This window comes from Nerophis ophidion, linkage group LG14 (genome assembly GCF_033978795.1).
Source record: "Nerophis ophidion isolate RoL-2023_Sa linkage group LG14, RoL_Noph_v1.0, whole genome shotgun sequence".
Lineage (NCBI taxonomy): Eukaryota > Metazoa > Chordata > Actinopteri > Syngnathiformes > Syngnathidae > Nerophis > Nerophis ophidion.
The window spans coordinates 26,036,345-26,055,069 of record NC_084624.1 but is presented as its reverse complement, the minus strand read 5'-3'; the positions used below and the strand labels follow the sequence as shown (position 1 = coordinate 26,055,069).

The 18,725-nt window shown below is 39.0% G+C and overlaps 1 protein-coding gene across 5 annotated transcripts in view; it reads right to left on the bottom strand.

Moving 5' to 3' along the window:
* ripk1l (receptor (TNFRSF)-interacting serine-threonine kinase 1, like) overlaps window positions 1-9,844 on the bottom strand; it is a 28,090-nt gene extending 18,246 nt beyond the window's left edge. For 2 of the 5 annotated variants that reach the window (XM_061920262.1, XM_061920258.1), the window contains exons 1-3: window positions 9,742-9,844; window positions 9,393-9,593; window positions 2,440-2,596 (exon numbers count right to left, since the gene is read on the bottom strand). In XM_061920262.1, the coding sequence (XP_061776246.1) occupies window positions 2,440-2,596; window positions 9,393-9,553 (318 nt within the window). In that variant the 5' untranslated portion in view covers window positions 9,554-9,593; window positions 9,742-9,844. Of the gene's footprint in view, window positions 1-106; window positions 2,228-2,439; window positions 2,597-5,414; window positions 5,565-9,392; window positions 9,594-9,741 lie in introns of those variants that run through there. The other 3 variants (XM_061920259.1, XM_061920260.1, XM_061920261.1) reach the window with 2 other exon arrangements.
* Between the last annotated feature and the right edge of the window lie 8,881 nt (window positions 9,845-18,725).

Sequence of the window (18,725 nt, the reverse complement as noted above, 5' to 3'; positions counted from 1 at the left end):
TAAGAACAGAATTTGAATAAGGTCTTTTCAATCAGGTGTTGAAAACACCTGTAGATGTGATTAGAACCATAACGATCAACAATTCAACTGATTGAAAAAGACTGACGCTCAGCTTCTTGTAGATGGTCAATGGTGTATTTGCAACATGGTGAAGTCCAGGGAGTGGTCAAAGAAGTCAACAGAAGAGGTGATTTCTCTTCATAAGAAAGGATATGGATATAAAAAATAGCAAAGACATTATATATTCCAAGAGACACAGTTGGGAGCATAATTTGCAAGTTTAAAGCTAAAGGCACAGTGGAAACACTACCTGGGCGTGGTAGAAAGAGGATGCTGTGTGCAACTGCTGTCCGGTATTTGAAGCATACAGTGGTGAAAAACCCCAGGGTAACAGCTGAGGAACTACAACAGGACATTGCAAAGGGGGGAACGCGGGTTTCGTCCCAGACATTAAGGCGCGCACTACGAGAAGAAGGCCTCCATGCCAGAACTCCCAGGCGCACCCCACTTCTGACTACCAGACACAAGAAAAATAGATTCCAGTATGCCAAAAATCATCTGGACAAACCCCAAAGGTTTTGGGAAACTGTTCTATGGAGTGATGAGACAAAACTGGCACTTTTTGGTCCTATGAATCAATGTTATGTCTGGAAGAGAAAAAATGAAGCTTACAAAGAGAAGAACACCTTGTCTACTGTTAAGCATGGTGGGGGGTCAATCATGCTCTGGGGCTGTTTCTCTGCCTCAGGTACCGGGAATCTCCAGCGCGTTCAAGGCATTATGAATTCTATTTCCTACCAGGATATATTAGCTGCAAATATCATGAAGTCAGTGACGAAGCTGAGGCTTGGGAGACGTTGGACCTTCCAACAGGACAACGATCCCAAGCATACCTCCAAATCAACATCAGAGTGGTTGCAGAAGAAGGGCTGGAAGACTCTGGAGTGGCCTTCACAGTCGCCAGAACTAAATCCTATAAAAAACCTGTGGTGGGACTTGAAGAAGGCAGTTGCAGCACGCAAGCCCAAGAATATGAATGAACTGGAGGCCTTTGCCCAAGAGGAATGGGCTAAAATATCCGTAGATCGTTGCAAGAAGCTTGTGTCCGGTTATGTATCACGTTTGAAGGATGTAATTACTGCCAAAGGGTGTTCTACTAAGTCGGCTTCACGGTGGCAGAGGGGTTAGTGCGTCTGGCTCACAATACGAAGGTCCTGCAGTCCTGGGTTCATATCCAGGCTCGGGATCTTTCTGTGTGGAGCTTGCATGTCCTCCCCGTGAATGCGTGGGTTCCTTCCGGGTACTCCGGCTTCCTCCCACTTCCAAAGACATGCACCTGGGGATAGGTTGATTGGCAACACTAAATTGGCCCTAGTGTGTGAATGTGAGTGTGAATGTTGTCTGTCTATCTGTGTTGGCCCTGCGATGAGGTGGCGACTTGTCCAGGGTGTACCCCGCCTTCTGCCCGATTGTAGCTGAGATAGGGGCCAGCGCCCCCCGCAACCCCTAAGGGGAATAAGCGGTAGAAAATGGATGAATGGATGGGTTCTACTAAGTACTAAAGATGCATTTAACTAGGAGGTTGAATAATTTTGTCAATGAGATATTAAGAAAAATGTCCTTTTTTGGTATTTTGTAAAATACAGTGTTACAATTTAAGTTGCATTTGTCTATTTGACACATCTTTATTTGATATGACTATAAACAAAATACGGAATAAATGTCTAATTTGCTCAAACACCAATATTGTTTGGGGTGTTGAATAATTTTGATCACAACTGTAATTAAGGTTTTATAATGGCCTTCCCAAAGTCCTGACTTAATTGAGTGGACAATGCGGAAAAAAAAGGCCATGTCAGAAAACCAACACATTTAGCTGAACTGCAGCAATTTTGTCCAAAAGAGCAGTCAAAAATTCAACCAGAAGCTTGCCAGAAACTTGTAAATGGCCCCCAAAAGCACCTTATTTCAGTGAAACTTGCCAAGTGACATCCAACCAAATATTAACATTGCTGTATGTATACTTTTGACCCAGAAGATTTGGTCACATTTTTAGTAGACCCACAAAAAAATAATATGAGAACCAAACTTCATTTGTTTTTTGTGACCAACAAGTATGTGGTCCAATCATTTTGTTACAAAAAATAAGAGTTGTAGAAATGATTGGAAAATCAAGACAGCCATGACATTATGTTCTTTACAAGTGTATGTAAACTTTTGACCTTGACTGTACCGCGCGCGCACACACACACACACACACACACACACACACACACACACACACACACACACACACACACACACACACACACACACACACACACACACACACACACACACACACACACACACACCTGTACAGTTAGTAAATGTTTGATCCCGAAACAGATGAATTCACTTTACATTATTGCCTGTGGTAAAACCCTATGATGTACTGACCTTCTTCAGCATGGCCAACAGGTTCCCCCTGGGCATCAGCTCCATGACGAGTGAGCAGCCTCGGTCCTCCATGATGACACCCAGCAACTTTACCACCCGCTCATGCTTCAGGCTAGCCATAATGTTCCCTTCCTCCAGCAGGGACCTCTTGCTCTCCCTGTATTTAAAAAAAAAAAAAAAAAGTTAGGGTTCCATTTAAATGGACATTGTTGACTAATGTTTTTTCCTGCAGTCTTTAAAAACAGCTGTGTTTCTATTATATGCAGTATGTCTTTAAATGCAGCTGATGGGAGCGATCAATTCTACCTCCATATCACTTGAAAAATGCTTTCAAGGGGCTGGACGATTACGGCAAAAATGATAATCACGATTATTTTTCATTGATATTCCAATCATAATTAATTACACAATTGTTAATTAATTTAAAAACATGAGTATTTATTGAACCACCAAAATCAACTTTAAATATAGTTTTAAAAACCTGGACATAAATTAGTAACCAATTAACCACATCAAGTTTAAATAACAATAGCAATTTAAAAAATCTATACAATTCAGTTTTTCCAGTTTGTTTTTAAGTCCGTTTTTCACCTTTCACATGTACACTATATCAATGGTTCTCAACCTTTTTTTAGTGATGTACCCCCTGTGAACATTTGTTTTAATTCAAGTACCCCCTAATCAGAGCAAAGCATTTTTGGTTGGAAAAAAAAAGAAAAAAAAAGTAAAATACAGCACTATGTCATCAGTTTCTGATTTATTAAATTGTATAAGAGTGCAAAATATTGCTCATATGTGGTGGTCTTTCTTGAACTATTTGGAAGAAAAAAAAGTGAAAATAACTAAAAACGTGTTGAAAAATAAACAAGTGATTCAATTATAAATAAAGATTTCTACACATAGACATAATCATCAACTTAAAGTGCCCTCTTTGGGGATTGTAATAGAGATCCATTTGGATTCATGAACTTAATTCTAAACATTTCTTTACAAAAAAAGAAATCTTTAACATCAATATTTATGGAACATGTCCACAAAAATATCTTGCCTTTCAATACTGAATATTTCATTGTTGCATTTCTTTTCACAGTTTATGAACTTACATTCATATGTTGTTGAAGTATTATTCAATAAATATATTTATAAAGGATTTTTGAATTGTAGCTGTTTTTAGAATATTAATAAAAAAATCTCACGTACCCCTTGGCATACCTTCAAGTACCCCCAGGGTTACGCGTACCCCCATTTGAGAACCACTGTACTATATTGCCGAAGGTATTTGGCCACCCATCCAAATGATCAGAATCAGTTGTCCTAATCACTTGGCCTGACCACATGTGTATAAAATCAAGCACTTAGGCATGGAGACTGTGAAAGAATGGGCTGCTCTCAAGACCTCAGCGATTTCCAGCGTGAAACTGTCAGAGGATGCCACCTGTGCAACAAATCCAATCGTGAAATTTCATCAGTCTGTCCATCCATCTATTTTGTACTGCTTCTGCCCTTTGGGGTCGCTGGAGCCTATCTCAGCTGCATTCGGCCGGAAGGCAGGGTACACCCTGGACAAGTCGCCACCTCATCGCAAGGCCAGTTGTGAAATTTCTTCGCTCCTAAATAATATGGGGGGATTTGGTAGTAACGGAGGTGTATATTGTAGTGTCCTGGAAGAGTTAGTGCTGCAAGGGATCCTGGGTATTTGTTGTGTTTATGTTGTGTTAAGGTGCGGATGTTCTCCCGAAATGTATTTGTAATTATTGTTTGGTATGGGTTCACTGTGTGACACATATTTGTAACAGTTTACCATGAATTGATTAACGTGGACCCCGACTTAAACAAGTTGAAAAACGTATTCGAGTGTTATCATTTAGTGGTCAATTGTATGGAATATGTACTGAACTGTGCAATCTACTAATAAAAGTATCAATCAATCAATCAATCAATCAATCAGTGTTAAAGTTGTTTATACGGCCACCCTCAGTGTGACCTGTCTGGCTGTTGATCAAGTATGCTTGCATTTCACTTGTGTGTGTAAAAGCCGCATATATTATGTAAATGGAGCGGCACGCTGTTTGTATGGAAGAAAAGCGGATGTGACGAGAAGTTGTAGAGGACGCTAAAGGCAGTGCTTTTAAGGCACGCCCCCAATACTGTTGTCGGGGTGGAAATCGGGAGAAATTCAGGAGAATGGTTGCCCCGGAAGATTTTCGGGAGGGGCACTGAAATTCGGGAATCTCCCAGGAAAAATCGGGTGGGTTGGCAAGTATGCTTCCAGTTCATATGTGAGACAAGGCAGGTGGCCAAATATTTTTTTACAATATAGTGTATTTTACCACCATAGAGTATGTGCTTTTTGTGTCAAATAAAATATTTGTTAATTAAATGCAGAAATCCTCCCATTTATTGGTGCAACACATCTCTGGACAATTTTGATCAGTATTTTAGGTCAAAGCATAATAATTGTGTAAATATATCACTAAGTGCTTTGAAGGCCTACTGAAACCCACTATCGACCACGCTGTCTGATAGTTTATATATCAATGATGAAATATTAACATTGCAACATTGCAACACATGCCAATACGGCCTTTTTAGTTTACTAAATTGCAATTTTAAATTTCCCGTGAGTTTCTTGCTAAAAACGTCGCGGAATGATGACGCGTACGCGCGACGTCACGTGTTGGAGGGGACATATTAGCGAGGCACCAAACACAGCTAAATGTCGTCTCTGTTCATGGTGTAATTACACTGTATTTTGGACATCTGTGTTGCTGAATCTTTTGCAATTTGTTCATTTAATAATAAAGACTATAAAGAACAATGCTGTTGGTGGAAAGCGGTGGATTGCAGCTGTCTTTAGCACGGAGACACAGCCGGTGTTTATTTGTTTGTTGTGAAGCAGAGCGGTCAAACGAACATGTTTTCTTTACGTCAACCAGCATGTCTTTGGATGGGAAAATTGTGATATTAAGTCTTACCGGAGAAAACAGTGGATTATGGGACTTCCTCCTGCAGTAGCTGTCAAAAAAGGCAGCTGTGAGCTTGGCTCCTCGGCTTCTCTCTGAGACACTGCGTGTTCACCGCAGCCATCCGACCTCGAGGTATGTCTTTAGAATCTCACTAAAACACTATTAAAACAATAAACAGATAAGGGATCTTCCACAATTATCCTAGTAAATGTGTCTAATTACATCTGAAACGCTCACACTGGGAGCCGTCGCTTTTTTTTTCTTTCTAGTCCTTCACTATTAATATCCTAATTCACAAATCTTTCATCCTCGCACAAGGGGACTTGTTGCTTTCTCGTTCCGAATTGCTCTTACTGCTGGTGGCTCCCATCATAAACAATGTGAATATGTGTGGAGCCCTGCAACTCGTGACGTCACGCGCACATACTTCCGGTAAAGGCATGGCTTTTCTTTTAGCGACCAAAAGTTGCGAACTTTATCGTCGATGTTCTCTCCTAAATCCTTTCAGCAAAAATATGGCAATATCGCGAAATGATCAATTTTGACACATAGAATGGACCTGCTATTCTTGTTTAAATAAGACAATCTACGCTACAGTACACACATCAATAGGGACTGGAGGTCGGCTGTAACGGCTGTCTCGTTTGCATGTTGGCGTTTGGGCTGACTGGCGGGCTGGTCTCCATGATCCTGCTGGCGTGTGGTTGCCTATCAGTTTTTTTCTCGATCGCTTTGATTTGATGGGGTGGTGCTGACTGTCTGGGGCTATTGCAGCTGCTATTTCTGATGACGTTTGTTTGCAGTGTGGGCACCCGTGGCTGCTGGGTCCGGTGCAGGGGGGTGGCTGATATTGTGACTGGTGGTAGCGGGCACTCGTGGTGGTTGTCGGGGCTGACGGACTAGCCGGCTTCATACTTGTTTATTTTTCATGTTGGTTGGCTTGTCAGGTGAGGACCTGGGGTGCCCTTGCGCCCTGCCGCGCCGCCCTTGCGCGCCCGGTTTCGCAACCTTGTCTGGGGCGGGCTTGTCGGGGGTTGTCCCTGGGTTTGCGTGGGTACGCGGCCGGACCTGTGGGGCATGGGGGTTCGGCTAGTTCTCAGTGGGCAGTGGATGCCGGGACTTCATTGCTGTCCCTCCGGCCTGTGTATGGATTTGTTGTCTTATAGGTGTGTGTGTGTGTGTGTGTGTGTGTGTGTGTATATACGTATATGGGTGTGCATGTATGGTTACAGGTATGTGTGTGTTCATAGATGGGTATGTATACATATATGTGTGTGTGTATATGTATGTATGTATGTATGTATATATTTGTGTGTATGTATGTCTGCACGTGTATGTATGCGCATATATGTGTATTAATGTATATATAGATCTATATAATATGTATGTATATGGGTATATGCGCGTGTGTGTACGTATATCTGCAGATGTATATGTGTGTGTGTGTGTGTATATATATATATATATATATATATATATATATATATATATATATATGGGTACGTATATTTCTGGGGTTACGCTCTGGGCCTGCTGGTCAATCGGGGTTGGCGCCTCAGGCTACTGCATCCGGGCTGCATGTCTGGAGCTCCTGGGTCTAGTACCCTCATCCATTGTGGTAGCTTGGTGCTGCAGGGTATTCTGAGTTGCTGCGAGTCGGCCGGCTGCTGGGGTAGTGATGTTGTGTGTCAGCATGTCTGTGATCTTATTTTAATTATTATTTTTTTTTGTGTATATATGTATGCGGAGGTATGTGTGTATATGTATGTATGTATGTGTATGTGTGCATGTATGTGTGTATATGTGTATGTATGTGTATATATATATATATACATATATATATATATGTATGTATGTATGTGCGTGTGTATATGTATGTGTATATATATATATATATGTGTGTGTGTGTGTGTGTGTGTGTGTGTGTGTAGTAAAAAAAAGTTTTTATTTATTTGTTGTTTTTTTTATCTTTTTTTTTTGGTCTGTATTAATAATGTTTTTGTTTGTGTTTGTTGTTGTTTTTTTGTTTGTTTTTGTTTTTTCCCCCCCTCCCTCGGGGGGGGGGGGGGGGGGGGGGAGGATTCGACAGGGCGGTTGCTGGTTGTTCCATCTCCATCGTTGGGGTGCCTCCGGGTGGGGTGGGTGGTTCCCGTGGCCCTGCGCTGGTTGATCCTGTGGCGGCCGACTTGGGTTGGGTGGCCTGGTGTGGACCGCGCCGTGCTCCCCGGGGGTGGGGTTGTGGGGGCCCGGGTGCTTTTGGGGCGAGGGCGGTCTTCCCGTCCGGCTGCGGGGAGTCTCTGTGTTCCCCCGGGCGGGGCGTCCCGTCTTTCTGCCCGTGTGGGGGGTTGTCTCTCGCTGGCTTGGGGTCTCGCCGTCCGCTGCTTCTCTCGTGCCCTGTCCTCTACCGGGCGCGTCTGTCTGCGGCCTGCTGCCGGCTCTTCCGGGCGGCGCGGTGGGCAGGGCTCTGGGGTTCCCATCGCTGGCCGGCCTGGCTGCGTGGGGCCAGTGGTCCCTGGTTCCCCCGGCGCCACACCTGCTGTTTGGGTTGAGCTCTCTGGGCGGCTGGGGCCGTACTCTAGCTCCCACGCACACAGAGTCAAATATATTGTACATACAAACACACAATACTCACACACACACACACCGTTATTCATACATACAAACGTACATAGGTACCTACGCTCCCACATATATACACAAATACAGTACATACCTACATATTCCAAGTTCGTCCATCTACACGCACATTCACGGTACTAACATACACATACTGTACATAGTACATATACATTTACTGTACAAACATTCATATACACATTCTGTTCATATACAAGTACATATACATACATACACTCATGCACATAATCATGTTTCATCAAACATATATCAACGTTGTTGCCCTAGGGTAAACTGGGTAACACATGGCATACTGACAAAGCTTAACCTATTGTTACTATAACAATCTACAAGATTAATATAGGTTGCTTCTCTCTCTTCTCCTCCATCTTTCGGCATTCCTTTTTCTTTATTTATTTTAATTTTATTTATCTTTCTAGTTATTATGTATACGTATTGTTGCATTTGAACAACTGTATTGTTGATATTAGAGGTAAACTATTGGTATTGTTCATAAACAATAGCGCTTTTTCTATTGGTATTTGTATTGCTCCAGTTGTAGTGTAAAAATGCTCAATGTCATTTCTATATTATTATTTATTTCACTAACTGCTTATTTGCTATCACTTTTACGATCATATTTGTACATATTGTATGTGCTGGTGTTGTTCTATTGTTGTTGTTGTTTTTGTTATGTTTGCTGTTGTTGTTTTTGTCTCTCTGTCTAAGCCCCCTCATAGCCCCACAATTTTCCCCTCTGTCTTCCTTTTTTTCTCTTTCTATCCCCTCCTGCACCAAATGATGATATGAATACATTTATTAAGTCAAATTCAAATAAGGCAACAAGAGAAGTATTCTACACTTCTCTTTTGTATAGTAAATCTGAACAGCCGATATGGGCATCTACATCAACTATATGATTTGCCTGAGAAGCTGGACAGGACAAAAAATAAAATAAAAAAAATAAGACAATCAAATTTCAGTAGAAGTTTCAGTACATTATGCTAGTGTGAGGTACTTGTTTGAAACCTTTATTTTGTTAGCGTAGTCAAACCGGATGTTATGATGCGCCGCTATTATTGTTAAGGGGTAGGTTGTAAACCACCCCTCCCTTCCCCCCGCTATTCCCTTCTTCATGGTTCCTTTACAAATTATTGACATTTCTGCTGATCACAAATACACAAAAACGTGTACAAATGGGTAAGAAACGTTGGTTTTTAATAAGTCACCTTTAAAACTAGTAGGGGAAAAAAACTAACATGACCCCTTTAAGACGGTTTAGTTTCACTTTTGACATGTTGCGTTCTTCCCTAATCATATACACAATAAACGCCTTTAGAAAATGGCTATTAGACGAACAAAACCACTTACTCGTTTCGAAGAGGACCAGTGTACATGGTTTTCATCACGACACGGCCCAAGGTGGCATGGTAGCACAGATACACTTCTCCGAACCCTCCGTCGTCCAGGTGCTCTTTCTGGATGACATCGCTCGCCCTCAGCTGGAGCGAAGACGGCGGCGCGGCGGCCATTCTCAGCTGAGAAGTTCCTCCGTAAAAAATAAAGAGACACCTTAAAGTAGACAAGAGAGTTGGTTGTGTTGGGCGGGGAGGGGGGAGTAGCAGACTGCCTTTGACGCGAAACTATAACATTTCAATGTTAGCTATCTTATGTCACGTTTACGAGCCAATAAAGGTGTAAAGTAACGTTGAAAACTTACCGTGAAAGGTTTTCCAAACTCGTTGACTGAACCACAAGTTCCTTCCTGAAAGTGTTGAAGTGACGTTGGTGGGTAGTTCAAGGGGGAGGAGACAGACTGTAGCTTTCCACTCTGTCACACATATATATTTTGCATTCTATTTTAGTTACTTTATTAAGTTTACAATCTCCTGGCGATGATTTGTACTGATTCTGTACTTGTTTTGATTATTATTATTTCTTTGCTTGTATGTAAATGTGTCATATTATAAATAAAGTTTTATAAAAAAAACTATATAAAAAAAAACTCAAGACCTACTTCCGATAATTGAAGACACAAGCACCTCATTGGCTGGTTCTGGGACGAGCGTTTGCCGGAAGTGAATCTTAAGTTTTGAAGCAACGAAATTTTCTGCATTTTTTTTATTCTGTACATTTATAAAAACAGCCTCAAAGAAATGAGTGTTAATATTATGTTGCTAGCTAAATTTTTCATACATAAAAGTTGATTTCTTAAAGTGAAACAGCAAATTCTCACAATGGTTTATTGAGTTCAAATTAGTTATAAAATCTTGGATGATGGTAAAAAGTAAAACAACTTTTAAATGATTATCCTTATTAGATGAATGTTTTAGATAAGCCAATTCTATATTCAGTTTTTTAGTTTTAACCTGGGCTTCACGGTGGGAGAGGGGTTAGTGTGTCTGCCTCACAATACAAAGGTCCTGAGTAGTCCTGAGTTCAATCCCAGGCTCGGGATTTTTCTGTGTGGAGTTTGCATGCTCTCCCCGTGACTGCGTGGGTTCCCTCCGGGTACTCCGGCTTCTTCCCACTTCCAAGGACATGCACCTGGGGATAGGTTGATTGGCAACAATAAATTGGCCCTAGTGGGTGAATGTTGTCTGTCTGTCTGTATTGGCCCTGCGATGAGGTGGCGACTTGTCCAGGGTGTACCCCGGCCCTCTGCCAGATTGTAACGGAGATAGGCACCAGTGACTCCAAAGGGAATAAGTGGTAAAAAATGGATGGATGGATGGATAGCTTTAACCTATTTTTATTTTGTTAATCTATTTGTGTTGTGTCTTACTTTTAAATTTTGTATTTGTTTACATGAAAATGTTGATTGCGCAACCTTGTTAGTGTTTGAAGTTTTGTACTGAATTGGAAGTGCCCTAATTTGTTTGTATATTTTCAACATGTGCAATTATTAAGTAAAAAAAACATTCTGCAAAAAAAAAAAAAAGACAGACTTTAGCAAGTTTTACAAGTAGATAACAGAGCAGTTGCAAAAATCATAACATGTTTTCTGACAAATGTTAGCAAGCTTAAGTCATGTTTACAAACCATGTTGCGCTCATAAAACAATTCAAAGTAGCATTAAAAACTTGCTGGGAAAGCTGTTAATAACGTGTGTTCTGTACGGTTAGTTCCTTCCTGCATTTGATAAGGTGACAGAAATGTAGAAAAAAAGGGAGGTCACAAAGTAAACCAGCCCTAAAAGTCGATAACACAGAAGGACAACTAGTTGATGACGCGTCTGTATAGTACAGTGGTTCTCAAATGGGGGTACGCGTACCCCTGGGGGTACTTGAAGGTATGCCAAGGGGTACGTGAGATTTTTTTAAATATTCTAAAAATAGCTACGATTCAAAAATCATTTATAAATACATTTATTGAATAATACTTCAACAAAATATGAATGAAAGTTCATAAACTGTGAAAAAAAATACAACAATGCAACATTCAGTGTTGACCGCTAGATTTTTTGTGGACATGTTCCATAAATATTGATGTTAAAGATATATTTTTTTGTGAAGAAATGTTTAGAATGAAGTTGATGAATCCAGATGGATTTCTATTACAATCCCCAAAGAGGGCACTTTAAGTTGATGATTACTTCTATGTGTAGAAATCTTTATTTATAATTGAATCACTTGTGGGCTTCACGGTGGAAGAGGGGTTAGTGCGTCTGCCTCACAATACGAAGGTCCTGCAGTCCTGGGTTCATATCCAGGCTCGGGATCTTTCTGTGTGGAGTTTGCATGTCCTCCCCGTGAATGCGTGGGTTCCCTCCGGGTACTCCGGCTTCCTCCCACTTCCAAAGACATGCACCTGGGGATAGGTTGATTGGCAACACTAAATTGGCCCTAGTGTGTGAATGTGAGTGTGAATGTTGTCTGTCTATCTGTGTTGGCCCTGCGATTAGGTGGCGACTTGTCCAGGGTGCACCCCGCCTTCCGCCCGATTGTAGCTGAGATAGGCGCCAGCGCCCCCCGCAACTCCAAAAGGGAATAAGTGGTAGAAAATGGATGAATGGATGAATCACTTGTTTATTTTTCAACACATTTTTAGTTTTTTTATATCTTTTGTTTCCAGATAGTCCAAGAAAGACCACTACAAATGAACAATATTTTGCATCCATTTTTTTCCATCCATTTTTCTACCGCTTATTCCCTTTTGGGGTCGCGGGGGCGCTGGCGCCTATCTCAGTTACAATCGGGCAGAAGGCGGGTTACACCCTGGACAAGTCGCCACCTCATCGCAGGGCCTGCTGTGAACCTGTTTTTATGTTTTTTTTGTATGTTTTTTTTATCATGTTCTGTTTGTGTTGTGTTGTTTGCTCGGTCCTTGTATTATCTTTTAACCTGTCCATTGTACAGCACTTTGGCTACATCTGTGGTAAATTTTAAATGTGCTTTATAAATAAAGTTGATTTGATTTGATTTGATTTAGTGGTGGAAGATATTTTAGGATTGCACTTAGAACACATAGGTTACAAAGCATTATATACATATTTAAAAATGACCGAGTTAAATAAAAGAATATAGGGTGTGGTTTCACCTCGATCCACACTTCATTTTAGAAGGTAGCGGTAATACACACCCAAAGGTTGCTTGCCAACCGCCATTAAACAAAAAAAGAAGAAGAAGATGCCAGAGGAATCCATATTTTATGCCATGCCTTCTTTGTCTCATTTTGTCCACCAAGCTTTGTATACTGTGTGTGAATGCACAAAGGTGAAATTTGTTGATGTTATTGACTTGTGTGGAGTGCTAATCAAGCATATTTGGTCAGTGCATGCATGACTGCAATCTAATTGATGCTGACATGTTATTTAGGGCAGCTGTATGTACATATTGCATCATTATGCCTCCTTTGTAGGTAGATTTGAGCTCATTTAATTTCCCATGTCCTCTTTGTATTTAATTTATCTGATGTCTCATGACACATTATCTGTATGTAATATTGGCTGCATTTCTGATAGTTGTTTGTGTGCTTTGTTGTTCCAGACCTCAGCAAACGTAACCCAGCTTGCAAAGATTGTAATAAATCGCAAAATGATTCTCTGCATTTGACCCATCACCCTTGATCACCCCCTGGGAGGTGAGGTGGGAAGGAATCATTTGGGGGGATTTCACCCCCAATTCCAACCCTTGATGGTGAGTGTCAAACAGGGAGGTTATGGGTCCCATTTTTATAGTCTTTGGTATGACTCGGCTAGGGTTTGAACTCATAACCTACTGATCTCAGGGCAGACACTTTAACCAATAGGCCACTGAGTAGGAGAAGACAGCCTGCCGTTTCCTTTAACTTGGACACACAACACATATATCTTTGGCCATTCTAAGCCAGTGATTTAGAGGAGTTATTTTACTCCCTGATAAGTTTAACTAATGTTTACCAATGTTGCAAAAAATGTGTAGAATAAATATTACATTTCAACATTTCTATCAACAAAGTTTTGTGTCAGCCTGCGACACATAGTCATTTTGATAATAGGCTGTTATAGCTAATATAGACACTTACCGGTATATCATGTGTTGACTTCATTATATCAAATATAGAAACGCTTTTTATTTTTTGCAGCTCCAGACAGATTTTCTTTTGTATTTTTGGTCCAATATGGCCCTTTTAACATTTTGGGTAGCCGATCCCTGGTATAGTGCATACCTCAGTACGGTGTTTAGTATTTGTTTTTATTATTATTTGGTCATCTACTTCATGCATTTTGCTATTTTACATCACAAACACACCAGCAAAGGGCTTTTATTTGCATGCGGTCCCATTTAAAGTCTTTAATATAACTTTATTATTATTATTATTAAACATTAACACTTATTATTGGCTTCATTTGTTTGAAAGTAGCTTTTTAAAACACGCCTCGGCTCGCTTAGGATTTAGACATTTTAAAGATTTGATGAACATTTTTAGATTATGTTATTGTAAACCAGTTCCCACTTAAATGATAAATGATAAATGGGTTGTACTTGTATAGCGCTTTTCTACCTTCAAGGTACTCAAAGCGCTTTGACACTACTTCCACATTTACCCATTCACACACACATTCACACACTGATGGAGGGAGCTGCCATGCAAGGCGCCAACCAGCACCCATCAGGAGCAAGGGTGAAGTGTCTTGCTCAGGACACAACGGACGTGACGAGGTTGGTACTAGGTGGGATTTGAACCAGGGGCCCTCGGGTTGCGCACAGCCACTCTTTCACTGCGCCACGCCGTCCCACTTGCATGTCTATCGCTGTTAATTAGTTCCAGGGCTGACTTTAGGAAAAAATTATTAATTATATGTCAACATTTTTATAAATAGAGCATAATATTGTTTTCACGGCCTTCTAAATACATTTTTTTTTTTTTATTACAGTATGAGAGTTCTCTCGAACTGAAACAACACCCACATTGTCACCTTTACACTCCATCCATTTCCTACCGCTTGTCCCATTTGGGGTCGTGGGGGGTGCTGGAGTCCATCAAATAGTTACTCTGCTTGTGGCTGAGCCAATCAGTGACCACGATACTGAAGAGCAAGCTCTGATAGTACTTTTTAGTTCTATTAGCCATTTTTATGCTCGAGAATGCTTAATTTAAGCCAAACGTACGATGAAATCTGCGATAGGGACCTAGAAGCGCGATATGACGAGGGACGATTGATAACGTGATAACCCATAGCACAATAGGTGGAAAGCCCATAATATTTACATGTTTATGTCTCAGTTTCATCAATAATGTGTTTTATTAGGCATTTTGGGGGTTTCTAAAAGCTCCATAACATATTCTAAAACTCCTCTAAATTATTTGCTGTTGTATTATAATGAATATTTTTTTTTTCATTGAATAGTGATGACAAATTTACATAAAGTAGCCAGAATGTAAGTTTTAATGATGTTGTTGTTCAATGAAATATGATTTAAAAAAATAATGTTAAATTTATGTTCATGTAGAGCAGGGGTCTCAAACTCAATTTACCTGGGGGCCACTGGATGCAAAAACTGGGTGAGGCTGGGCCGCGAGGAAAGATTTCTTAAAAAAAAACTAACATGCACTTTTTAATGAATTCACCTTCTTTAAATGGCTTTATTGCCCTAGCAACATACTTGCCAACTCTCGCGATCTTTTCGGGTAACACCCGAATATCAGTGACCCTCCCGTTAATCTCCCGGGGCACTGAAAATTGAGAGTCTACCGGAAAAATTGTGGAAATACAAGTATGACGATGTAAAGCGCCATTCATATAAAGCTCGCGGGCCGCACCAACATTAAATTTCATATTAAGGTGCGGGCCGCAAAATAACGTCTCGCGGGCCGTGTGTTTGAGACCCCTGCTGTAGAGGATTATCATCAGGGGATAATACTAATCATAGGAATGCATCACTGTTATGATTATTATTAGTCCATCTACTGGCGGTTAAGCCTCCACTGTCTTTCAAAACTAACCACGATTCGATCTGTTTCCAACTTTTTTCAAGGTTCCATTGAACGCACCACAAGTATGTGCTATATGACAGTGGTCCCCAACCACCGGGCCACGGACCGGTACCGGGCCGTGGCCCGATTGGTACCGGGCCGCAGAAGAATTTTTTATTAAGTTTTATTTTTTTTTAAATAAATAAAACAAATAAAAAAAATTAAAAAATATATATATTTTTTATCAAATCAACATAAAAAACACAATATACACCTACAATTAGTGCACTGACCACAAAAACCTCCCCTTTTCATGACAAAAACGTCCCTTTTTCATAACAAAGAAAAAAAAAAGGAAAAAGAAGGACTCCTTCCCCAACTCCCACCCCACCCCGGGCCGCGGGACAAATTATTAAGCGTTGACCGGTCCGCGGATACAAAAAGGTTGGGGACCACTGCTATATGAGATGCAAATGTTCTCGGTGTGTGTGTGAATGCATAACATGTGAGCTTTGATGACGTCATGCTCTGTTTGCCCCTACCATAAGGGAAGAACCATTTTGCCTCTTTTGCAAGGGTGTGTTTGTTGTATTACGCATTCTTAATTTAATTCAAACAACCTTTTCTTCAACTTTGAAATTAAAAATAGATTTTATCCTAACGTTTACGACATCGTCTTTTGTAACTGACACATTTAAATGAAATAAAACAATCTTCAACTATTTATGTGGGTCAGCCAACACAATAGTTGTATGTTTGTGTTCCTATTGATTTGATTTGTCATGGGACAATGTCGCCCCCTAGCGGTTATAGTGTGATTACCAATTATAATGTGTCAATTACGCCATGGAATGGAAGTCCAAAGTGGGGTCCAGGGACCCTTTGTGGTGGTTGTTGACCTTCAGCTTATTCTAAAATATTAATTGAACAAAATAAGACAACGACACCAAAAAATAGTATAATTAAAAAAGAGCAGTAATTGTACCATGAATTGATGAACGTGGACCCCGACTTAAACAAGTTGAAAAACTTATTGGGGTGTTACCATTTGGTGGTCAATTGTACGGAATATGTACTGTACAATCTACTAATAAAAGTTTCAATCAATCAATCAATGTACAAAAACAAAGTTGAAAAAAATTATGTGAATAACGTCCTAACATTAAGACCAAAACGGTGTACTCTTACGATAAAGTCGTAATATGAGAGAGAAAGTACTTTCACATACATAATGTTAAAATACTGTAGACATAAACATTTTTTTTATAATAATTTGTATTAGAAACAAACAAAACTAACAATAGAACTGCACTTTTTGGAAATTTGGTTGTGGAAAAAAGTGATATTAGTACAAAAATACAGTCAAACTATCATGGACTTAAAGTTGCAATATTGCAGGGGGTAAATTACAGGAAGGTGTGTGTATTTTTAAAAGGTAAAAATAGAACCCCCCCCCCAAAAAAAAAAACTATACTAGTAATTTTATGGTTTGTCATATACAGAACTATTATGGAGACTGCTATTTTGTATATACAGTACAGGCCAAAAGTTTGGACACACCATCTCATTTCAATGCATTTTCTTTATTTTCAAGACTATTTAAATTGTAGATTGTCACTGAAGGCATCAAAACTATGACACATGTGAAGTGAAAACTATTTCAGGTGACTACCTCTTGAAGCCCATGGAGAGAATGAGTGTGCAAAGCAGTTCTCAGAGCAAATGGTGGCTATTTTGAAGAAAGTAGAATACAAAACATGTTTTCAGTCATTTCACCTTTTTTGTTAAGTACATAACGCCACATGTAGTTTTGATGTCTTCAGTGACAATTTACAAAGTAAATAGTCATGAAAATAAAGAAAGCACATTGAATGAGAAGGTGTGTCCAAACTTTTGGTCTGTACTGTATATCCTTAGGTCCCAAATCCGTTTCTGTCATGAAAGTAAAATGTGAAAATATACAGTATATTGGTAAAAAAACAAACAAACAAACAAAAAAAACTATATATATATATATATATATATATATATATATATATATATATATATATATATATATATATATATATATATATATATAGCTATATATATATATATATATATATATATATAGTTTTTTTTGTTTGTTTGTTTGTTTTTTATATATATATATATATATATATAGCTATATATATATATATATATATATATATATATATATATATATATATATATATATATATATATATACAAACATTCAATCAATGTTTATATAGCCCTAAATCACAAGTATCTCAAAGGGCTGCACAAATCACAACTACATCCTCGGTTCAGATCCCATATAAGGGCAAGGAAAAACTCACAACCCAGTTGGATGTCATGGTAAATAACTATGAGAAACCTTGGAGAGGACCGCAGATGTGGGTGTTTGTATATGTGCGTGTGTGTGTGTGTGTGTGTAGGTATGTATGTATATATACATATATATATATATATATATATATATATATATATATATATATATATATATATATATATATATATATATATATATATACATACATATGTATGAATGTATATAATATATATATATATATATATATATATATATATATATATATATATACATACATATGTATGAATGTATATATATATATATATATATTAGGGCTGTGAATCTTTGGGTGTGCCACGATTCAATTCAATATCGATTCTTGGGGTCACGATTCGATAATACATCGATTTTTTCGATACGATTCGAAAACGATATTTTTCCGATTCAAAACGATTCTGTATTCATTCAATACATAGGATTTCAGCAGGATCTACCCCAGTCTGCTGACATGCTAGCAGAGTAGTTGATTTAAAAAAAATGTTTTTTATAATTGTAAAGGACAACGTTTTATCAACTGATTGCAATAATGTATTTTTTTTAAACTATTAAACAAACCAAAAATATTACTTATTTGATATTTGTGAAAACATTGGACACAGTGTGTTGTCAAGCTTATGAGATGCGATGCAAGTGTAAGCCACTGTGACACTATTGTTCTTTTTTTTAGTTTTATAAATGTCTAATGATAATGTCAATGAGGGATTTTTAATCACTGCTATGCTGAAATTATAACTAATATTGATACTGTTTTTGATAATATTCATTTTTGTTTCACTACTTTTGGTTTGTTTTGTGTCGTGTTTGTGTCTTCTCAATTGCTCTGTTTATTGCAGTTGGTTTTGAAATTGGATTGCATTGTTATTGTATTGCTGTGTAGTGGTTTGTTGGATTGATTAAAAAAAAATCTAAAAATAAAAAATAAAAAATAAATC